General features: G+C 40.1%; 1 protein-coding gene across 11 annotated transcripts in view; it reads left to right on the top strand.

Moving 5' to 3' along the window:
- NHSL1 (NHS like 1) overlaps positions 1 to 21689 on the top strand; it is a 182395-nt gene that overhangs the window by 138025 nt on the left and 22681 nt on the right. For 8 of the 11 annotated variants that reach the window (XM_064649342.1, XM_064649341.1, XM_064649331.1 and 5 more), the window contains exons 3-5: positions 5222 to 5349; positions 15052 to 15244; positions 19986 to 20117. In XM_064649342.1, the coding sequence (XP_064505412.1) occupies positions 5222 to 5349; positions 15052 to 15244; positions 19986 to 20117 (453 nt within the window). The remainder of the gene's footprint in view (positions 1 to 5221; positions 5350 to 15051; positions 15245 to 19985; positions 20118 to 21689) is intronic. The other 3 variants (XM_064649334.1, XM_064649335.1, XM_064649338.1) reach the window with 1 other exon arrangement.

The raw sequence follows: 21689 nt of genomic DNA on the forward strand, positions 1-21689 counted from the left end.
GTGAAAAATGATACCTAATCTTGCACAGTTCATTTACAATTAAAAAAAATATGGAAAATTTCTGAAAATTACTGAATCCATCTCCCTCTGACCAATTAGGCTTCTGGTAGGGTGATGCATTTTACTTCATATAAACTTCAAAATACCGCAACCAGTTTTACTGCTAGAAGCTCAGCAGGTACAAAATGTTACCAAAGTTGGTTAAAGGAGAGGAAAAGAGCCAATGCATCCGGTCCTCTCCCAGCAAACCCAGCCTTCCATCTGTCCCGGCACAGTACGGCGTGTAGGTCCGACAAGGTAAATGTTAATCCTGCTTTACCATGGTAATACCATGTCAGACGAATTACTGAGGTATCAATGCTGTGCCTTCTGTTCATTGCTGTAATTTATGGCTCAAATGACCATGCAAGAATAATGGTTTCAAGTTGTTGGAAATGCAGTAAATTGCCTCTGTGTGTGAGACTTGCTACTGTGCATTACTGGCTCAGGGGCAGATTTAATCACATGCAAGTTGTATGTATGAAATAGAGAGGAGATCTGGGCTGAGAGACGTCAGAGGTATTTTCATACACTTGGCCTGACTGTCACAAAGTCCATAAGCTTTTACATGGTTGAGTTATTCACAACAGCCCTGAATTCAGTGCCTGTGGCTCAAAACTCTGGAGGAGAATTGCACCTGGCTCTCAGTGTAGTGCTGCTGGTACTACCTGTTCTCCAGCATATTTAGTAGGAGGGAAGAGAGCAGAGATAGGTGATGTACAGCACACATCCCCAGCACACTTATCTCTGATGCCAAGATTTAGCAAAAGCTGCAGTACTGCAATCCTGAGCAAACACGAGTGGTTGGATATATGGCAGACTTGGACATGATGGTATTGGGCACTGACAGCTTTAACACATTTTCTTTGGTTTTGCATCTCATGATCCCTGTTTTAATAACTGTGGAAATGATGAGGGAGCCTTTAAAAGGTTTGTGACTGCATTTCCCACACGCTTTCTTCATGCTTAACGGAAACCGCCCTGTGAACATCAAAACTCAACGTCAGGCAAAATTTCCTTTTCTGGGAAGGGTTTAACTTGTACCACATAAATGGGAATAAATTAGATTATATTATAATACAATATAACTATAGTAATTTTTAAGCAACTCTTGTAATACGGAGGAGGCTTTGAAATTTAAAGTACCACTAGAATAGAAGAACAAGAACTAATCTGTGGTGTTAGCTAGCCAGAAAAGCACTTGCAGAGAAGCAGATGATGGGCAGCATCCCTTCACACTCAGCCTCAGAAACAGTTGGGGGATGAAGGGGAGAGCCAGTCTTTGAACTGTGGCACTACCCAGCGTACCCACCAGTTGAAATTGCTGAGGCAGAGACACTTTCTGATCTTCCTGGGAAAATAATCAGTGTTTGTGTGAATAAAACTGGTTCGTCTGGGGCATAATCGTATTATTGCACATTTCAGATCAGAGTCATGTGAAATTATGACTTTGAGTTTGACTGCAGCATATACTGCAGATTTGATCTGGCAGGAGCAGGTATTTGTGTCCTGCTCAATGCAGTTGCCTGAGGTTTGCCCTGGCAGTTCTTTGACAGAAATATGGAAAGGCTGTGCATAGTTCTGTATGTTGGATAATGTGGGAAATGGCAGCCCTGCTGCTGAGTGCAGTCAAGACTGTGCATATCCCTGATTCAGCTGGCACAAATGTAATGTCACATGCTTAAAACTGGAGATTTTTAATAACTGCAACTGGATGGATCCTTCTGTTACCTAGTCATCTTCAGTACAGATGTATCTGAAATAATGTGCGTATGAACTTTTTTGCTTAGTGTATAGTGCTCTTCTCTGTTTGGGATTATCAGAATAGGACAATTTACTGCTCCTCTGGGAAGAAGGAAACATATCTGGAGTCTTTCCTAGAGTAAGTATTTCTAGCTTCTTCATTGGTATTTTTTTACAAAAATAAAAACCTTTTATCTGAAAATATGAACCTGTTTGCTTTGAGAAGACCATGTACACCTTTAATAATAGTAATGAGATGGAGCAGGGGAGCCTCCAGCTAGAACAGTTTTTAAACAGCAGTTGCCACTCAGCTGGTTTGGCAGCAGCAGTAGCTTCAGTTAGATGTAATGTTTGACCTTGTGTTGTGCTTGTGGGCTGTTGCAATGTGATGTAAAAGATACCTACCCAAAGCCTCTGATGAGGTTTGTTGGCCTTGGGTGCTATCCACAGTGTGTGTTTCCTGCTGTGCTGCAAAATGTACAGTGACAGTACATAAATAGAAAAGCTGTTCTTGGGGACAAATAAATCTTTTTGTTGGTGTAGTTCTCCTAGCGGTTTGTAGCTGTAGCAATGTTTGCTGCAGTAGTTTTTGATGTTATTTTGTGGTGTGGACAAAAGGAGGTTGTAAGCTTGATAGGCTTCCAGGTTGTTGTTGTCAGTCTTCTTGAACCTGTGGTGGACTTGAGACCTTCAGTGTTGATTTCCTTGAGTTTTTGGAGCTCTTCTAGGCTTCACAAAGTGCACTATTTGTCATTTTCACCTCCTTGGTTTGGAGAATAAATAAGGTCAAACAATTAGTGTCAGAACATACATCTGTTATGCTCCAGAAGAGCCTGTCACCTCCAGAAGGGTCTTGTGACAGCTGTGACTCCATGGGAAGCCTTCAGTGGAGCAGGCTCCTAGGAGGACCTATGGACCTGTGGAGAGAGGAGCAGGTTTCCTGGTAGGTGTGGTGACCTTATGGGGGACCCACGCTGGAGCAGGCTGTTCCTATACAACTGAACCCTGTGGAAAGGGACCCCTGCTGGAGCAGTTCTTAAAGAACTGTAGCCTCTGGGAAGGACTCACATCGGATAGTTCTTGGAGAATTGTCTCCTGTGGGAGGGACCTCATGCTGGTCCTCCCTGGGGAGGAAGCAGCAGCAGTAATATGTGATAAACTGACCATAACCCCCATACCCCGTCTGCCTGTATTGCTGAGCAGGGAGGAGGTAGAGAACCAGAAATTAAGTTAAGCCCGGGAAGGAGGGAGAGGTGGGTGGAACGTGTTTTTTAGGATTTGCTTTACTTCTCATTATCCTGCTCTGATTTTGTTTGGTGATAAATTCAATTACTTCCCCTAAGTCAAGTCTGTTTTGACTGTGATTGTAACTGGTGAGTGATCTCTCCCTGTCCTTATCTCAACTCATGAGCCTTTCATTATATTTTCTCTTACCTCTCCAGCTCTCTCCAGAGGAAGAGGGTGATAGAGCAGCTTTGGTGAGCATCTAGCCCAGGTCAAACCACCATGGTTTTTGGGGCATGCCGTGATGCCTGATATGAGAAAGTCAGAGGAGTGGCCAGCCGGTACCTTAAGCCTTAGCCCAAATATGAGAGGAAAAAGTAACTGCATCCTTACACAGCCCTTAGGTTGTATTCATGTTTGTTTGCGGTGATTAATGACTGATCTGAAGTTGCAGTGTCTAAGCTGACAATTTAGCATGTTAACCCATGCTATAAGTTGATGCAAGTCTTTGGGCTGTCTTATTCTGCCACAGCCCACGTATCCCTGTTAATTTGTAGCTCAAACCAACAAGCAACCCATCAGAGTGCTCGCATCTGTGAGCGTTATGTGCTGGATCTGGCTGCACCTAGTACCAGATTTGGAAGGGTGGTGGGGGAATTTGTTTTACTGTGGTTGCTGACAGTCATTTTTCACCCCCCTCCTGAACTACAGCAGCAGTTTGTCAGATGTGCAGTTGTCAGCATGCTCGCACATGTGAAAAAGGTAAAAACAGGGTTACTAACCCTCTGTTCCTGAGATGTAGCAATTGATTTGGATCTCAAAACCCACTACCACCACCCTTGGTCCTTGAATTGAGAGGGAAGCAACAGGTTCACACCATACTGCCCCTTTTGACCCCTCATACACAGGCAAGGATGTATGTATGTCTGGCACTGACGGAAATGGCTAGTTGTCAGATGGTCAGCTTGCCTTCTCAGTGTGCCTGGGCAATACAAGGGAGTCCACACTGATTAAATCCTTGTAGAGCTGTGGTTGCCGTAGATCAGTTAACCCATCAGCATGGAGTCCTCCAAACCTCAGTCTCAGAAGCATCTGAACAAAAAAGAGGACGTGTACACTGGAGTTGCAGATTGTAACTCGACTTAACCATTTGCCAGGCAAAATCCTCTCTAAAACCTTGACCACCATATAAGCGTTGCATGTTTTCCATTTTAAGGCATATTCAAAAGATCAAGATAAGCAGACAGATGATATAATCACAGAAAGTCTTTCTCCAGCAAGAGATGTTAAAAGGGCTTTTTGTTGTGATAATGCCTGTGTATTGTGCAGAAATTTCCGTTCCTTAGACAGAAATATACCAAATATTTAATTTTGTTCTTGCATTCCTCATCTTTCAACAGATTTTAGTATCTGTCTTTAGAAATGTAAAGCTAACAGTTTGACTGGTCTGATGAATTTGGTTGCCTCATCTTGAACATTTAATTTTTCCTTCTGCTCTGGCGTCTGTTATTCTTTAGCACAATCACACTGAATATCAATTAGGAGGCAGGAAGATGATTGTGGAAAACTTGGTGAGGGGGATGAGATGCTGACTGGGATTTTGGCTATTGTGAATGGGGATGCATGTTTGCTCTGAATTCTTTCTGAACTTTGGAAACTCTTTGTATTAAACTATATGTGCTGTGCAGCAACATGAGATTTTGAGATCCCTGTAATTTGCGTTCCTCTCTTCAAAGTCACAGTAAGTGGTCGCTTCCACGAACAGGAAGGCAAGTGGTCAGTGCCAAAGTTATTTAGCAGATGGTGCTTGAGTAGCAAGCAACATCATTTGAAGTGTAAGGCATATAAGAGATGTCTACCGGCCTGGCAAATGAGACCCCTGGTGTTACTCACATGCTTCCATCTCCCATCCTGCAAGATGCTGCCATCTGTCAAGACACTGAGCCAGGCCTCACTTAAATAAATAAATCTATTTCCCCCTTTTTTCCAGAGCACTTGCCGTTGCCTGGGTTAATACGCTACATGTGGGCTTATGTATATAATACATGTGAGGGAGGCGGAAATATAGATACAAATATGAAAAATGCACCTTTGGGTTCTGTTACTTGGGTCAGACAATGCTAATGCATGGTAAACATCTTCAGAAAAGTATTCAATATTTAAGTGGCTTTGTACAGCAAGCATAAACAGTAATGACTCTCTTTCTTTTTGGCAGAGTGTGACAAGCTGCGGCGGGATGGCTACCGGAGCTCACAGTATTACTCTCAGGGCCCCACCTTCTCCTCGTCCTCCAGTGCAATCTGTGGAAGTTACCAGGATGATTATGAAGAAATTGAACAAAAGGTAACGGGGGGGGGGGGGGCAAAGTGCTGGAAAAAATACTTGCCTAGTACAGTTTAATTGCCTGCCATAATACTTTTCAAATAAGGCAGGATTTTTAGAAGATTGTGAAGATGTTTATTCCTTTGAATTACGGTGATATGAGGTCACCTGACTTCCAGGGTCTCTTAAGAATCCCAGTTATTCCCATGCATTGATACAAAGTTCCCAGTCGCAGGTTCAGGATGTGAAAGCAGGAAGGAGTTTGGTGGTGATCTGGAGGGAAGACCCTAGCAAGGGTAGTTGTTAAGTTTACATTCAAGTAGCAGGAAGAACTATTCACCAACCATCAGCATAACCAAATGGTAACTTGGATAGGTGCACACTTTGAATTGCTAATACGGGCAGTTATACACTTAGGTAGAGCCTTTGTCCTAGTGCATCACAACTTTTGCTAAAGGCATCCAGAAAATGAAGATTGCCCACTAAGTTGGGTCAGCTTTCTTTCAGTTTACTTCATGATTTTCAGTTTATATTCCCACATCTCAACTCCTAGAGTGCTTAGCTTAGAATCTAGAAAGAAATTAAACAAATAAAGAGAAGGGACAGTTAAGCACAAGTCCTAAGGAAGTCGTGAAGACATATTGCTATATACATCAATTTATACACATTTCAATTACAGAACTAGTTGAGTAGGTTGAGTTAGTGTTCTAAAGAAGAAGAGAAATTCTACTCCCCTGTCCTTACTTTACCCTCTTGTGCCTGTGGGCTCTGAAGGAGAAGCTGACTTTGGTGTTGTGGTGTAGGACATTACTGCTCGGTGGAGAGCAAGATGCCCTGGAACCTGGCTGTCCAAAGCTGAAATGCTGGAGCTCCTGGGATTTTCAAGATAGATATTCTAGAATAGTTTGCCAGAAACTACTGTTGCTTAGAGAATGGGAGGATATCCATGGTTGTAACACAGTCTAATTTTTTTGAGTTGTTACTAAACCATATGTGCCCCTGTAGTACAGACCAAATAACTCTCTCAGCAAAACATGCAGACCCTGAAAACGCACTTTAAAGGGTACAGTTTTTTCAGTTCTATCCTCTATGGCTTTTAATCACATAATAAAAGGTGTCATGGAATATGTACAGTCTCTCATTCAGGTGATGATTGCATTTATCTGTGTATTGGCAGGAAATGTTAGAGCATCTTGTTTAGCTGTTCATGGTATGTACTGGCAGTGAGCCGAGAATGTAAAGCACATTCATACTGTGGAATGCATTATAATGATAATTTGCAAAACTTTACTGAAATCAGTAGAGTTTCCACTGGGGAAAGTATTAACACATTGTTTGTTGCTATTAATGTACTGCACATATATGCATGTATATATGTCATTGACTGGTTTTGGCCAGTGCTGTGGTGCAGACAACCATCTGCACATGTAAAACTAATCCAACATTTAAAAAATATAAATACACTTTTCTTTGACAATTTGAATGAAAGCATATAAGCATGCATGAGGACTCTTGGAGACTAAAAGCTGTCATGTTTTTCATGGTTAAGCGTTTTTTTGAGTGTTAATATGTTACTAACAATTTCTGTGCATTCTGGAAAAAAATAATCCAACTAGTATGCTTCAAGGGTAGGATAGCGCTTCCATTTCAATTTGAAATAGGTTCCTTTAAATATTTTTAGTTGAAAGGATGATTCAGAGCTGTGGAGAAAGATAGCTGCCAAACTGACTGTCTTGACTGTTACTGATTATCTCAGAACCTTAACCCTGCCACTCTTACTTGCAGCTCAGAAAGATATTAATTCCTTGTAAACTGTAGCATGATTCTCCATTCATGTTGTGTAACTCAGTGTTTTGTGAAGTCCTTTGACCAGTATCTTTGTTTAATTGGCTTTTTTTTCCTTGTTTTTGTAACAGCAAAAGGTCTACTCTTTTTTTAAACGAACGTTTACCACAACAGATTTCTGAACTTGAATTATTATCCTCCTGGTAAAGTGCCAGTAATTCTAATAAGTCTTACGCCTTGCTCGAGTCATATTTCAGCTGTCAGGAGAGTTCTTCAGTAACAGTGTGGAACTGGGGTCACCAAAAATCCTGTGATTCAAAATGTGAACTCTTCACCACTAGATGAAAGCTTTGTAGCTTTATTGTCTATTCAAAACCGAAAAGCCAACATTTAAATTCTGTGCATGCAGCACTTAATAGTTGAAATTTGAGAACAGCAGAATAATGATGGGTTGATGAATAGCTATTTACTGTTTAGGAAACTTACTTCTTAGTTGATATAATTGCCAACTTGTAGAAAAAACAATGTGTTACTGCATGGTGGCTTCAGAAAGGAAACCATCTTTCCCTACTTTCTAAAATCTGCTTCTAAAAAAAACCCCATAGCCAGATATTCTTCTTGTCTGTCTACACCAGAGACAATATGAAGCCATGGCTAGGTGATATGAGAGGAGACCTCAATCCATAAGCATTCTCAGGTTTTGTGGAGGTGGATGTCTGTCAGCAGAGGGTAATAGTCATGCCACAAAGCACATTGGTTCAGTGTGAGTCTTAGAAAATGTCTAAGGTAAGCAGAACATTTGCTTTTCTAAGGGAAAAACCTATAGGGAGAAGCAGGTCCAACTCAAAAATGAGCAAACAGAATTAGAGAACACAGAAAGTTGGAGTATCTGAATGGTAATTGATATAACATTAAGTTCTTGAAACTACCCTTTTACTTTTAATGTTGATTCTTACAAGTTAGATAAATGGAGCACAGGCCAAGTTTCACTGTAATACTGATTCTAATTGAGTTTGTTGGTGATTAAATTGGTTTACCTGGATTTTACATCTGAGTGCTGTGACCAGTCTCCTCCTTTCTCATCCCTTACATACCGCTGTTGGTTACACAGCTTGGGAGCTATTCCTGTCCTTCAGTACTGCTCTGTTTTAACAGTGTAAAAGATATATTGAAATGTCGCTTTCAAACTCTAGTTCTCCTTATGTTCTGAAATGTATACATTGTGTATGTTAACAGTATTTATCTTTTGTGTGTTTTTTTTCTTATTCTTTTATCTTTCCCCTTTTTACCACTCATTCTCTTTATTTCTTTTTGTCTCACTCAACAGTCTAGTCTGTTAGACTGCATCTCTCAGTCTTGCATTAGCGCCTGCTGTAACTTGGTTCCCTGGAACAACAAGGTACCTTGCCCATGAGTGGGACCATCCAGCTGCCATATCTGCAGCTTGATGTTTCTTGTAGTGTTTAGTATATATGCAGTCTTACTCTGCTCTTAGCCTTCAGTCATTACCTGCTTCTTTTTTCTGCTTAAAAAAAAGGCAGTTAAAAAAGTCAGCTACTCAACAGAAGAGTACCATGCCAGGTTTGTTTCCTTTATTTTTGTCTCTACTCCCTTTTGTCTGCAGAACAGTATCCTGTATTTACTTGCTTTGCTGAATTTTTTATTCCCTTTTTGTCTATTAACATTTGCCTCCTTTGAAACCCCTCCCCCAGTGGACACTGTGTTTTATTTAATTGGCTGCGTCATTGGTTTTTAATTAGCCAAGGAAAACCTCTACTAGTTTGGAGGAATGTATTTTTCTTAATTGACGAATGTGAGCTAAAGAGTACCTGCTCCCAGGAATGCAGTATATTGTCTTTATTCTATCTATGAAAATGTTTGTGTGCCAAAAACTCATAGTATTTTTTCCTAGGTCCTGTCATTTGGTTTACGAACTTTGCCTTGATACAGTCTGTTACACTTTGGGTGAAAAAAATATTTATTTTGCTTATTCATGGGGGAACAAAGTATATTTTTGCCACTCTGCTCAGCTAATCTGTTATAAAACTCTGCAATATCTGCAAGAGACTGTTTAGTATATTAAGTGAAAACAACTAATGCCGTGCTAACTGCATTAGACTTGAGGAGGTCTAATCCAAAACTTTGCTTGGTGTTAAGAGGAGCTAAAGCAGTTGGGTGCTTCAGTTTTGGGGGTGGGAATGCCCAGGAGCCCTGAGGCTTGGGTCTAGCAGAGCTGAAGATACCTCTGGGTGGTGGTGATGGTGTCCTCAGCTGTCCTCCCTGTCCTTCTGCTGCAGTTGCATGGCGTTGCTCTTGTAAGCAGCACATGTATTTTATACCATTTGCAAGGGTTTTCTTTTAAATGCCACTCAGTTTACTGAGTTGGGACAGCAGCTCGTAATGCATGAAATGCCAAAGCTTAAGGAAGTGAGTACAGAAAATCTTTGAACAAAGAAAAGGGGGTAATTCTTCACTCATCACATGCTCACACTGTGCAGCTGCTGCAGGAATTGTGGATGCTGAAAGTTTACATGGATTTAGAAAGCAAGTGGGTACATTCTTGGAGGGGGAGGACTCCATCCTCTGATTTAAATTTCACCTGTATATCATTGATTAGTCGTTATTTTAAGGCAGATACTAGATAGGCTTGTAGAGCTCCAAACAGTACAGCTGTTCTTATCCTGTTGCAACAGAGTAGAGGAATAAGAAAGGAACATTTCTGCGGTTACGGTGATAACTTGCTTGATAGCTAGTGATTTCTGCTGACAAAAGAATTCCTTCCTTACTGAGACAGGGGTGGTTATGAAATGAAGGATTTAGTAGGATAGCGAAGTTGGCTAGTACAACTGAAGATCTGTGTGTAGAAGTAATAAAATGGAATATTCTATGAAAACTGGGGGAACCAGACTGGTGACCTTGGGCTAGAGGACACAAAATAGTGCAAGACATGACTAATTCATGTTAAGTGTAAATTCATGTAAATATATAACCATAACATATATAACACTGTGTTTTGTAACACAGTGTGAAATCCCATGTTTTGAATTAGACACGTGAAGTGCCATTCTCCATTGACCAGGTTTGGGTCTTGGGTTTCTTTTCCCCGTTATTGTTTGTCCTGATCCCTTTGCATTGAGAAAATGGCGCATGAAGCTGTCAAACCTAGTAAAACAGTGGAGCAGAAATAGGATGTTGGAAAACATAATAGACAGCTGAAATGGTATGGCTACTCTCTCCAACACTGATTTTTTTTCTCTATTTTGTTTTTATGAGAAATTATGATTTTATAAGCAGTTGTAGTAGACAGGAGGGTAAATGACATGACTAAAAGTTTGAAGTCCCTTTGCTGAAAAGTAGAATTTGTATGGATTGAATTTTCCTCTTGGAGGTCCCATCTTTTTTCAAAGAGTATAGTATAAGGCCTTGGAATATAAAAAATATTTAGAATAAACAGATTATTTAGGCAGAGATACATAGCATAAACTCATTTGTCATCTGGGACCTCTCAAATAGCATGAATGTGCTGAGATAGTGAAATCCTTTTGTTGTATCTTGGCAGCTAAGTTGGCTGGGGGACAGTATATCAACAAGGCGTTGGAGAGGCTCTGGCTTATTGAGCCATAAAACTTGTCTATAGGATATTTATAGGCCATTTTTCTCCTGGATTCTAATTTTAACTCCCATTTGAAAGTTCATGCTTTTTCCCCTCTAATGCATATTTGTGGACAATCCTAAACATTCACTGGTCAGATTATGTGACCAATACATCTGTTCTAGAACAAGCAGCAGTTATAAGTATTGAGGCCATGTTGCTGAGAACACAGCTGCGCTGGGCAGGGCACGTCTCCAGGATGAAGGACCACCACCTCCCTAAGATCTTGCTTTATGGTGAACTTGCCACTGGCTGCTGCAAGAGAGGAGCCCCGAAGAGAAGATACAAGGACTCCCTGAAACAGCATCTCAGCCATGGCCATATTGATCAACATAACTGGTCTACTCTGGCCTCCAATTGGGAGGCCTGGAGACACACCATCTATAACGCTGCTGATGCTTTTGAGAACGCATGCAGGATCACTCTCGAGGAGAAAAGACAACGCAGAAAGAATCATGTCTTGCAGAATATACCACCTAAGGAGTCTTTCTGCTGTGCCTTTTGCAACCGGACATGCCTATCTCGTATTGGCCTCATTAGCCACCAGTGTGCTTGTAACAAACGTGGGTAGAGCCTTCCTAAATCTTCGTTCGCGAAGCCTAGCCATGATGATGATGATGGCATATTTGTGGAAACACTGCAGGGTCCAAGAATGCTGCTTACGCCCCCCACCTTTCCTTTTTACCATGTCCATGAAAAAGAATGAATTCCAACAAATTTTCCTGCAGAGATGAGTGTAACAACCTGTAGCACAGAAATTTGGCCATTTAAGTCAAACAGTAAGTTACCGTGACTCAGAGATGCTTTAAAAATGGGACAGGTACTTTCTGTTCTATTATGAACATAGAATTTATGATCAGCTTTGCTAAGCAGATACATATTCTCAAGGTACTGCCTAATTCTACTTCTGGTGTAACAGACCTTACTTGAGGAGACATTCCTGTCACACAGCAGCAATTCATCTTCCAGCAAGCTTCTGGGCTGTAAATCTGGAAATGTTTGCCAAAAATATGTGAAACCCTGGGATTTTCCCTGTAGATTTTCATCCTAATTATAGAGGTAAATAATTTCTGTCTGAAGAAAGCTGAAAGATGAGCCGCTGCTTTCCTCTGTGTGTAACAAAGCTGTGTACACCTTTGTCATGCCTACACTACTATCACTTGAGAGTATTTTGGAAGAAGGGACATAAGCAGAGGCAGTCATATTTCTTCAGGATCCATGGAAAACCTACCTATAATTCAAACATGTACACTTATTCCTACACACAAAACCACCTCCAACCCTTTTATTGAATTATTTTGTAAAAGTGCACATCTCTGTCCTATGGCAGAAGGTCATTCTCGCTGACACGCTGCTTTGAACTCAACTACACAATTGGCAGAAGGTCATTCTCACACACTGGTTTGAACTCAGCTACACAATTGAGTTTTCAGTTCCTTCTCATTGGTTATTTACTCACTGGTTGGTTTCATTTCTGTCTGTCTTATACCATCTATCACCAGTTTTTTCAGCTTTTAATTCTGCAAAATTTGTGATTGATGTTACACGTTTCTTTGGATAGTTAGTGTTCCCTTGTAGTAGGTGCTTCACTTCTTCAGTTTTTCTATCTTTTCATATACCGTAACAAAAAAAAGGTCTTCTGTTTGTCTTGAGTAATTTCCTTGAAAAGGAAGGGTGGCTTTGTAACCGGTGTCTCTGCCACTTGACATACTGGAGTAACCCCTTGTGACTGCTGTATGTTAGCTGAGACCTGGCACTGCATTACAGTCTGAAGGTGACAGATACTGATGCTGACAGTATCAACCAAGCAGAGTATTTGAAGGTCACTGGAGCTCATTCTGACCCCAGACAAACTGCAAAACCAGGCTGGAGGTGTCTCCCTTGGTGCCCCAATTCAGGTGGAGAAAAGCTCATTGCAGAACAAGGAAAGCAGTATTTCTTTACCTCAACCCCTGATTACTCTGCTGTCACACTGGGCTGGCACCCCTTTGCCACATTCCTTACAAACCCTTTTGCATGCTTTTTTTTTCTCTCTCTCTCTCTCTCTCAGTTTTTAAACCTATCTGTGGGAAAGCATGACCTGGAGGCAGCTTTCTCTTTTGCAATGGTGTTTCTATCCCAAATTGCTTAAGTTAATAAAGGTCTTTATGAGTTTGAGTTAGTTGAGGTGGGAAAGCCCTTGTGTTTGTGTGTCAGTACATCCATGTGCGCCTACACCGTGTACTTGTATAAACAGTCTATGTATGCACACTCATAAGAAGATAAACATTCACATCCTATTGTAAAGAAATGGGGTTTAGAGCCTTTTAGAAACAGTGGAGGCCTGAAAAAATACTGATGTCCTCTAAGAGGGTTGCACTGATAAAATTGCTGGGTCTTCCACAGGGCTGAGCCCTTACCTACACAGCAGCATCTATCCCATCCACAGCCTCTCTGATAAAGAAATTCAAGGCTGCCAGAAGTGGATTATGTCCTTGAAGAAAAGCTCCCATATTTTGAAGTGTGGTTCCAAAAGACAGGATGACATTAGTAATAATTTCATTGCCTACAATGTTTTTTTTAGTATTGCCTGAAGAGCTTTTACTTCTCCATTCTTTCACTTTTTGCCTGCAAGTTGCTATTATTTTTATTTTCCACTAAGTGAAATGTTGGACCCTGTCCTAAAGGATGTAGAGTCAAAGCATAATAGAATAAATAAATGCTTATTTATTTATAAACACTGGGAATTCCTCATAGTAACAGGAAGAAAATTAAAATCAGAAATGATAAATAGCGTTTGTGGCACAGTGTTTGGGCATGTCTTTTGTATAGCACTCAGCTTCAAGAGAAAACAGATCGCTTAGACTGAACACCCACAACAATTAAAAAAAAAAATCCATCTGTTATAAATAGCTGCAATGTTTCTTTCCTTGCCTGTGTACAGCAGTGAGAGAGGGAGAAGCAGTGGTCTGGTACTGACAACCCTATTTCAAGTAGTATTTGGCTCTCCAAAAAGAGAGAGGAATAAAGAAAAGAGGGTGGAAGGACTGTAATTCTGGTCTGGTGGGAGGGAGGGAGGTCCCAAAGCAAACACCTCTGAAGCAGAGGAGTCAGCAGAGATCTCTGCTAATGCTGCAGCTGCTGTGCAACTCCTCTTCCATGGTTTTCTTCTCTTTTGTTTTGCCTGGAGGCAGAAGGAGACTGAGGTTGGTTTTCCTCCAGGTCTTCCTTCCTCTCCTGCTTCTGAAATTCCCTGGAGTGCCTAGCTGACAGGAGTGGGCAGGAGAGAAGGCTGCTTCTCTCAGATTTGCTTGGCATTTAGGACCACCTGCGAGAAGCCCCAGCAATATCTTCTGTGTGCCCTGAATCTGCCTGCCCTCAGTGTTTGTCATGGACTAGTACTGTCCTGTCAGTAAAAAGCTGTGTTATGGCTTTCTCTGCCATTACTGGCATGCAGGCAAGGACCTTGTAATGAAAACAGATTTTCTCCCCAAAAGGAAATGGCTTTTTTGGCTTTTAACTTTGGCGGAGGGATTTGCACAAGCTGTTGCAACCACTCTTTGTGGTGCAGAAAGTTTTTTGTTTCGTTGGTTGGGTTTCTTTTGAAGTAAAACACATCACAAAATAGAAATCTGCCACTTTGAGAAGGACTGACTTTTAAAATGACCACTCTGTGGCTACTGATAATGTTAACTGCTTCACCTCTGAAAAACAGGTAACCCCTTGAACTGTGGCGAGTTTCTCCAAGACCAAAGTTATTCTTGCTACCTCGCTGATCAAAGGCTGGTGGTTTTGTGGACTGTGTTGATTGGCTCTTTTACTGAGCTCTACTAAAGTCTGTCTTTTCGTGAGAGGCTCCTTATGTATCCTTACAGCCTAGTGCAGCTGGAGCAAAGCAGTGCTCAAATCTCGTCTTCCTAATAGGGCACGGGGAGGTGAAAGAGGAAAGGAAGGCAAACCTGGGTGCAGGGAGAGAGGGGTTCATCACTCCAAGAATTAGTCAATATGTAAGGTAATATACTGTGCTTTGCTATGCTCGAGATCACTCTTTTCTCTCTCATTGGTATGTATTCCTTAAACTGGTCAGATGTCTGGAATAAATACAACCTAGGTATTTTGTTGTGTGTTACTTTTTTACATGTTTTTAAAATTGCTCTTTATGTAGGTTGAAGTGTGATATTTGAAAGGGTGTGTTTTGCTCCACAAGTAATTGTGCCGACTGCAGCAGCAACACCTTAGCAATACCATAGTTCTACTTTTCTTTAGCAGTGATAAACTCATGTTGTTGCATGTATTTCTGTTTGTAGTGTCCCGTCTCTCCCCCTGAAGAGGAAAAGCTTATTACCATCAAAAGGCCTAAAAGTCCAGCTTCAAATGAGTTATCAGATATCAACACCCAAACCAACTGGACTAAGTCACTCCCACTGCCAACTCCAGAAGAGAAAATGCGACAACAAGCACAGGCCGTTCAAACAGATGTGGTTCCTATTAATGTGACCGGTAGGCTTTTAATTTCAGTAATTGCATTACACTGATGAGGGAGGGAAGGAATAAAAGGGGATCCATACAGTTGGCTAGTATTTTGACACTTGTATATTTGATGCGTGAATTTTAAATTACTTACTACACCTTTCTGTGAAAACAGTGTTCTGCGTTAAATAGTGTCTCTGAACTTCATTAGAAAATGTCAAAATCCCTTAAAATTATCATTAATGGAGATAGTCTACACTATGTGGGCTTGAAACGGCATTAGACATTCATGAAATACAGGAAGAGAACTGATAAATAGCACTATTTTGCTGTGGAATGCACTGAGGATATGTAATGGAAAATCATGTTTTATCCGATGCTAATGATATTTCAGGATTTTCTTCTAGGAATTTTATAGAAGGAAAGTTATCAGGGACTTCTGTATTCCAAAGACTAAATGTAACAAAAATCAGGAAAAAACCTCTTGGATCTTATTTTTATCTGCAACAAGAGGTTTAGTGATCAAGGAGAGTAAGGTTAGAACAGCAAAAGTTAATGAGGCTACACCTTTGAGCAAGAGTCTCGGTAAGACACTCCACTTACATAACCATAGTCCACATTTTCTTGTTATGAACTATGTATTCATTTTGAAAATGCTCTTTGGTTTTACAGTTGCTGAACTCTCACTCTGTTGAAGTTAAGTTACGTTAAAGCCTAATGCTGAAGAGATACTTTGTTGGGTGTAAAATAGACTTTCTGTGAAAGATAGAATTGTCACTTCAATTTAATAACCCCTCTTTTTCTGCACAGCATCAAGATTGTCTATTATTAGTTAATTCAAATAACTGACCGCTTGCCTGCCAAAACCAGGATGATACTCAACATCCAATTTATTTCAAATGCCATATGGCACGCTCTGATTCCACTCTTACTCTGACAATCAATAGCTTGCAATGTTTGGCTTTCTTTTGAAAGTAAATTAGGTTCTCTTTTCCTGTCTTTTTCACCTGTACTTTTATAAACTAGTATTTTAAATAGTATTCTTCAATAGTATTTAAATATTTTAATAGTACAGGAGCAGGACTTCCATAACAAACATTAGCAAGCTTGGAGAAATCAACTAGAAGTGTTTACTTAAATAGCAGAAAATATTAGAAATAAACATCAGGAAGACAATAGAAAATTATGAACACCCCATCTCTGGAAATTTAATAGAAGGAAAATAAATGCAGTGCTGAAATGTTACTGGGCCAGTTGGCATTGTATAGGGAATTTAGGATACTGGTGCAGAAGGCCAAGTTAGGGGAACAATGGATAATCTGACATAATCAATAAGCTTGAGTAGGGCTTAGATATTGTGACAGCAGGAACAGGGTATATTTAGAGAAACAGTAATCTGCTGTTTGATTTAATGACCCTACGTACCGCAAAATATAGGGGGGAAGTAAACAGATGGAAAGAAGAATGAGGTAAAAGGATCAAACAGCTGATAGATTTAATTCAGCATCATTGGGAATGTTACCTACCGTGTTTGGATAAATTACGCTTGTGACTTCAACCAACATAATTCAACTGGCGTAGCAAACCTTGTGTCCCCTGAATTGTTCAGCTAGCACTCAGAAAACTCAGCGGTTCCCAACTTTCCTGATTGGAATGGTGCACGTGCATATTATGCCTCACCTTTCTGGAGTGTGTGGTTGAGCATTTATTCCCTTATAAGCATGGTAATTGGAACAGATAGAAGAGGAGGGCAGTAAAGGAAGACTGCTGTTGCAGCATGTGGACTGGTCTCCAGGATCCACCATTCCTTTTCCCTTGAAATAATTATATTGCTACTGTGAAACAAGGCAAGCAACATGAGCCACACACAACGTACAGAAAAAGCTGCTGTCCTTGTTCCTCTTTAAAAAGTCACAATCTGCTCCCCTCCTCTGCTCTCCCACACACTGAGTAATTTTATTTTGTGAAGTTTTTTATGTTACTGCATGAGGCAGAAAAAAAACTGACAAAAACTTCTGTGCTGTTTTTTCAACGTGCCATGGAACAAACCATTGAGGATATTTGTTTTGATTTGGCTTTTTCCTTCACATGCTCTTTTTCTTACTCTCCCAGAAGAGAGTTCAGAAAACTTCCATTTTATTACTTGTGGCATGAAATAAAAGGTTAACCTCTGAAGCAATTGCCAGCAATAACCTGCTGGCAATTGATAACGTTTTCAGCAGTGCATTAGTAATGATTCTCCTACAATGGCCTCTCACGTGGCTGTGCAATAAATGCTACATCAGTTCAGTTTTCGGGCTCTTTGGTGAACAGATTGCAACTAATATAGTAGTCGTAAAAATCTGTTGGATAGCCTGAAGGTGCAGGGGCATTGCATTAGGCTGACAAGTTGCTGGCTAGACATCCAGATTTGGAAGTAGTTTCAGTCTTTGGGAGTGCCTGGGCTGAACTTTATTCTGGCCTGGAAGGGGTTGGACTGAATTTTCAGTGGTGGCCAGTCTTTGCTTTTACATATCTTGTGGCTTAAAAGATGTATAATGGTGTCTGTTCTTGTGGGTTTTCCAGAACTAACTTTCTTTACACATGGAGGAGTCTCATAATGGTGGAGGTGCTCAGTGCCAGGCTGGATCCTGCAAAACATTTAAGCATTTGCTTGAATCCAGCTTAACTGACTTCAGTGAGATTTAAGCGCGCTTAAATGTTTTCAGTGAATCCAAGGAAAACAGTGTACTGCATGAGGGACAACTGAGTAAAGATTATAAGGAACACCTAATCGGTTTGTGACAAACCTGCAACAGAAGGAGAAAAGTATTCTTATATCTGTAAAACATATTTAACATTAACATTGACATTTTCCAAAACGAAATGAAGAAGGAAAAAAAGACTGAGACATTCTGATTTTGCTTATTGGATTTCATTGAAGCTGCTACTTTGAAATTCTACAAATTTATGTAGTGGCCTTTGTGTATCAAAATCCGTTGAAGACAGATTGGTTGGGTTAGCTCTTAGGTAGCTCATTGGAAGAAGTTACTGGGGATCAGTAACATTTCCCTATGGCCATCTGGTTTGTGCTGTCTGAGGCTTCATATAAAAGACTCTCTCCTTGTTTGCACCCTCTAATTATCACTTATATCACCATCTCAGGCATAATTGTTGGCCTTTGAATGGATAAAGATATGTTCAGAGATGCAAAACTTTCTCCTTTCAAATTCTTTGGATTTGTTATAGTGTGCCATGCAGAATAAGCTAATGTCCTGACCCTGGCCACAGATGGGTCCTAACATTCTCGTAGTCCCCAGTGGATAGTCTGTCTCAATATTTCAGGGCTTCTACGAAGCCAGTGGGATCAATGATTCTAAATTTTATAGATCCCATATAGCTTCCTTCTCTGTTCATCTACTTCAATCAATCCAAAAGTCAGATGAAACTGGCACTTCCTTGTAGCTGCAAGGATCTGCTTAGCACAACTGCAGCTCATGGTCAAGGCTATGGTCGAACAGAGTCAGTCTTTGTATTAACAACATAGTGAATGAAATCACTACATTTTTTCCTTGCCTTTTCACCAGTCCACATGCTATACTTTAATATGTGATGGTATCTTTAACTGTTATAGAGGTAATGAGATTTTCTATGCTATTTTCATGACACACATCATACAGATGTGCAGTCAGCCAGGGTTAATATTTATGACATATTTGTTACTGTGCATTAATCACTTTTTAGAGGTAAATAATTTGGTCATCGATTTTCAAAAGGAGTGTACAAAGGTAAAAAGCATATACACGGTTTTTTCTGCCTTTCACTTTTAAAAGGGTCATCTAAAGGATATTTAACAGTACTTTCCTTTAAAAAGGAAACTTAGAAGTGACCTGTGGGGGGTCATTGTTAGATTTTTAGAAGTGACAGAGAATTAATTAACTCAGAGTCTGTAGGGAAGGTTTGTCTTACTGCTAGTAAAATGGCCAAATTATAAACCTCTAAACAGAAGTGAATTCCTAAAGAAAAGCTGCTTAATGATAGTGGTGCTTCTGGGTCCCGTTACGATACAGCACATGGTCATTGTAAGGCTTTGTCTGGTAGCATGCACTTAGACACATTTTTTCAGCTCTTGGCATTGTTTATTTTTATAATCATCTGTAAAGTTTCAATTTTAAGCAGCTTTCACTCTGAAATATTTATGAATCCACAAGATCAGTTTGATCTCTCCATGCTCCATAGTACTTATTTGTATTTGTGTTAAAAGATCACCACCAGAAATGTGGTACACTTGACAGGTTCAGAGCAACTTGAAATGAAAAAGAAGGGTCTCATGTGATTTAATGATGGAGCTGTGCAAAGACCTAATAGCTGTTGCCAATAGCAATGTCTGTTCCTGCATAAACCATTGTGATCTTTCATTTTCATGAGCAGATTTACTTTTTCTGCAGCTCATTACTCCAAAATAAAATAACAAAACCTTCCGAAAACCTCTAAAGGGCCAAATTAAAGCAAAGAGTCTGTTTGCTTGTGGAATTAGAGCTGATCTCACCAAATTTGAACTGGGCTCAAAATTCCTTTCAAAACATGTAGTGCCGTGTAGTGGATATTTGTGCCTAAAGCCTTACTGTGACAATGTGCCGTATCTTCTTTCAGTGTAAACCTTCATTGTAGGACCAAGCTAACATCATTTATTAATGCCTTTTTTTCCATTTCTACAACAAAACTAGTGGAAGAAAGTGCATGTCAGTGTGCTTGGAAGTAATGTTGCTTTGCTTGTTCTACCATGTATTAGGGGAGAATTTCGACCGCCAGGCCAGCATTCGGCGGTCTCTAATTTACACAGACACGGTGGTAAGACGGCCGAAGAAAGTCAAAAGGAGAAAGACTATTACAGGAATCCCTGACAACATACAAAAGGAGCTAGGTATGGCTCATCAGAACTGTATTCCATCCACTGTTCATTGTCACTGCTTATCATTACTCGACTAATAACATTACCAGTGCTCATGAAACCAATACAGTCTGATAGCCTATTACAGTTCCAAATACGCGTGTGCTTCCTTGCCACCTCTTGCATTGGGAAATTGAGACCTTTTATCTGTTGACTTCCATCTGTTAAAGAGAACAGGGTGTTTGGAAAATGATGTACTGGTACAATGAAAATCTGCAGGGATGTAAGATTTCTGGACTTCAGTGCTTTCCTTGAGATTTGGTCCTCTTCTCCAGAATGTTCACTGAAGCAAAACTGAAGTAAGCAGGCATTTTGGCTTGTGAATAATTACTTAGAATGAATTACTTATTAATTAATTACTTTATTAGAATAATTACTTAGAATTACTTCCTGAATCTGCCGAAAGTTGCATCAAGAGTGAAAGACCTATTTTTCAGTTCAGTTTTGATCAGTTTTAATTGGCGACTCCTTAAGTATCAATGTTATTTGATTGGAAACAATTTACATGGGCTTATTAGCTATTGCATATATTCCAAAGGAAAAATACCTACTCAGTCACATTTACGCTACCTCAGACAGTTCTCTTTCACACACAGTAGCAGACATAAATTCAAAGCTGATGAAGCAGTCTGAATTTTGGCAGAACTTTCAGACACTTTTTGCAGAACTCTTTGATTTAAATATGGTCATTTTTGCTTATTCTTTAAAAAGTTAATTTAGTTATTCAGTTTTTCCCAGGTGATAACTTCACAGATCAAATTATGCTCCCCTCTTTTTTTTTTTTTTTTTTTGGTAGAGGAAGAATGTCTTTTAAAATAGTGTAGCAGAAGATAATTTTTGGTGCTTTATGTGTGAAATTGTCTTATATATTGATGGTTTCTGTAAGTTTTACTACCTTGCATTTTGCATCCATTTCTTTTTTAATTATGGTTTCAATTCTTTGTTCTTTGTCTAGATTTTTCAAAAGGGAGAGGCAAAAATATGTAACTTGTCTGGATGGGTTTGAAATGAGCTAGAGGGCCAGGCATAGAGAAAGCCAAGAAACAATTACTTGCAGAGCAGTTTGTGAGTGGAACTGTGCTCCTTTGGCATCTGTAATGAAAGAGTGCCCTGCCATGGGAATCCTCTGCCTCAAGAAAACATTTACAAAACTTAGAGATTATATTTGTGACCACTTCAGACAGATGTTTGATGCTTGAAAACATCAACTGTAGTTTTACTTGGTGGAGTAAACTGAGATTGCAGTTGCCATCTATCCTCAAAAGAATTCTTCAGTTAATATCTTAAAAGAATTTCGTAGCATTTGCCAGTCTGTTCACTAAGAGTGACAAGTTTTATGTCTTGATTTTGGTCTTCCATATCTGTGCTGAGCACGTTTCATGCTGCACTGCTTGAAGATTTTCCTTGCCTTCTGTTTTAAGTTGTGGAAATCTCAGGGCTGGCAATATCATGCTGCAGGAGCTCTCTGGATGGTTCCCCAGCCCACAGCCTGCAGGCACATAGGGCTTCAGCTACGTGCCCTATGGTGGAAGTTGTCTGAGGAAC

Source organism: Pseudopipra pipra, chromosome 3 (genome assembly GCF_036250125.1).
Source record: "Pseudopipra pipra isolate bDixPip1 chromosome 3, bDixPip1.hap1, whole genome shotgun sequence".
NCBI classification, from domain to species: Eukaryota; Metazoa; Chordata; class Aves; order Passeriformes; family Pipridae; genus Pseudopipra; species Pseudopipra pipra.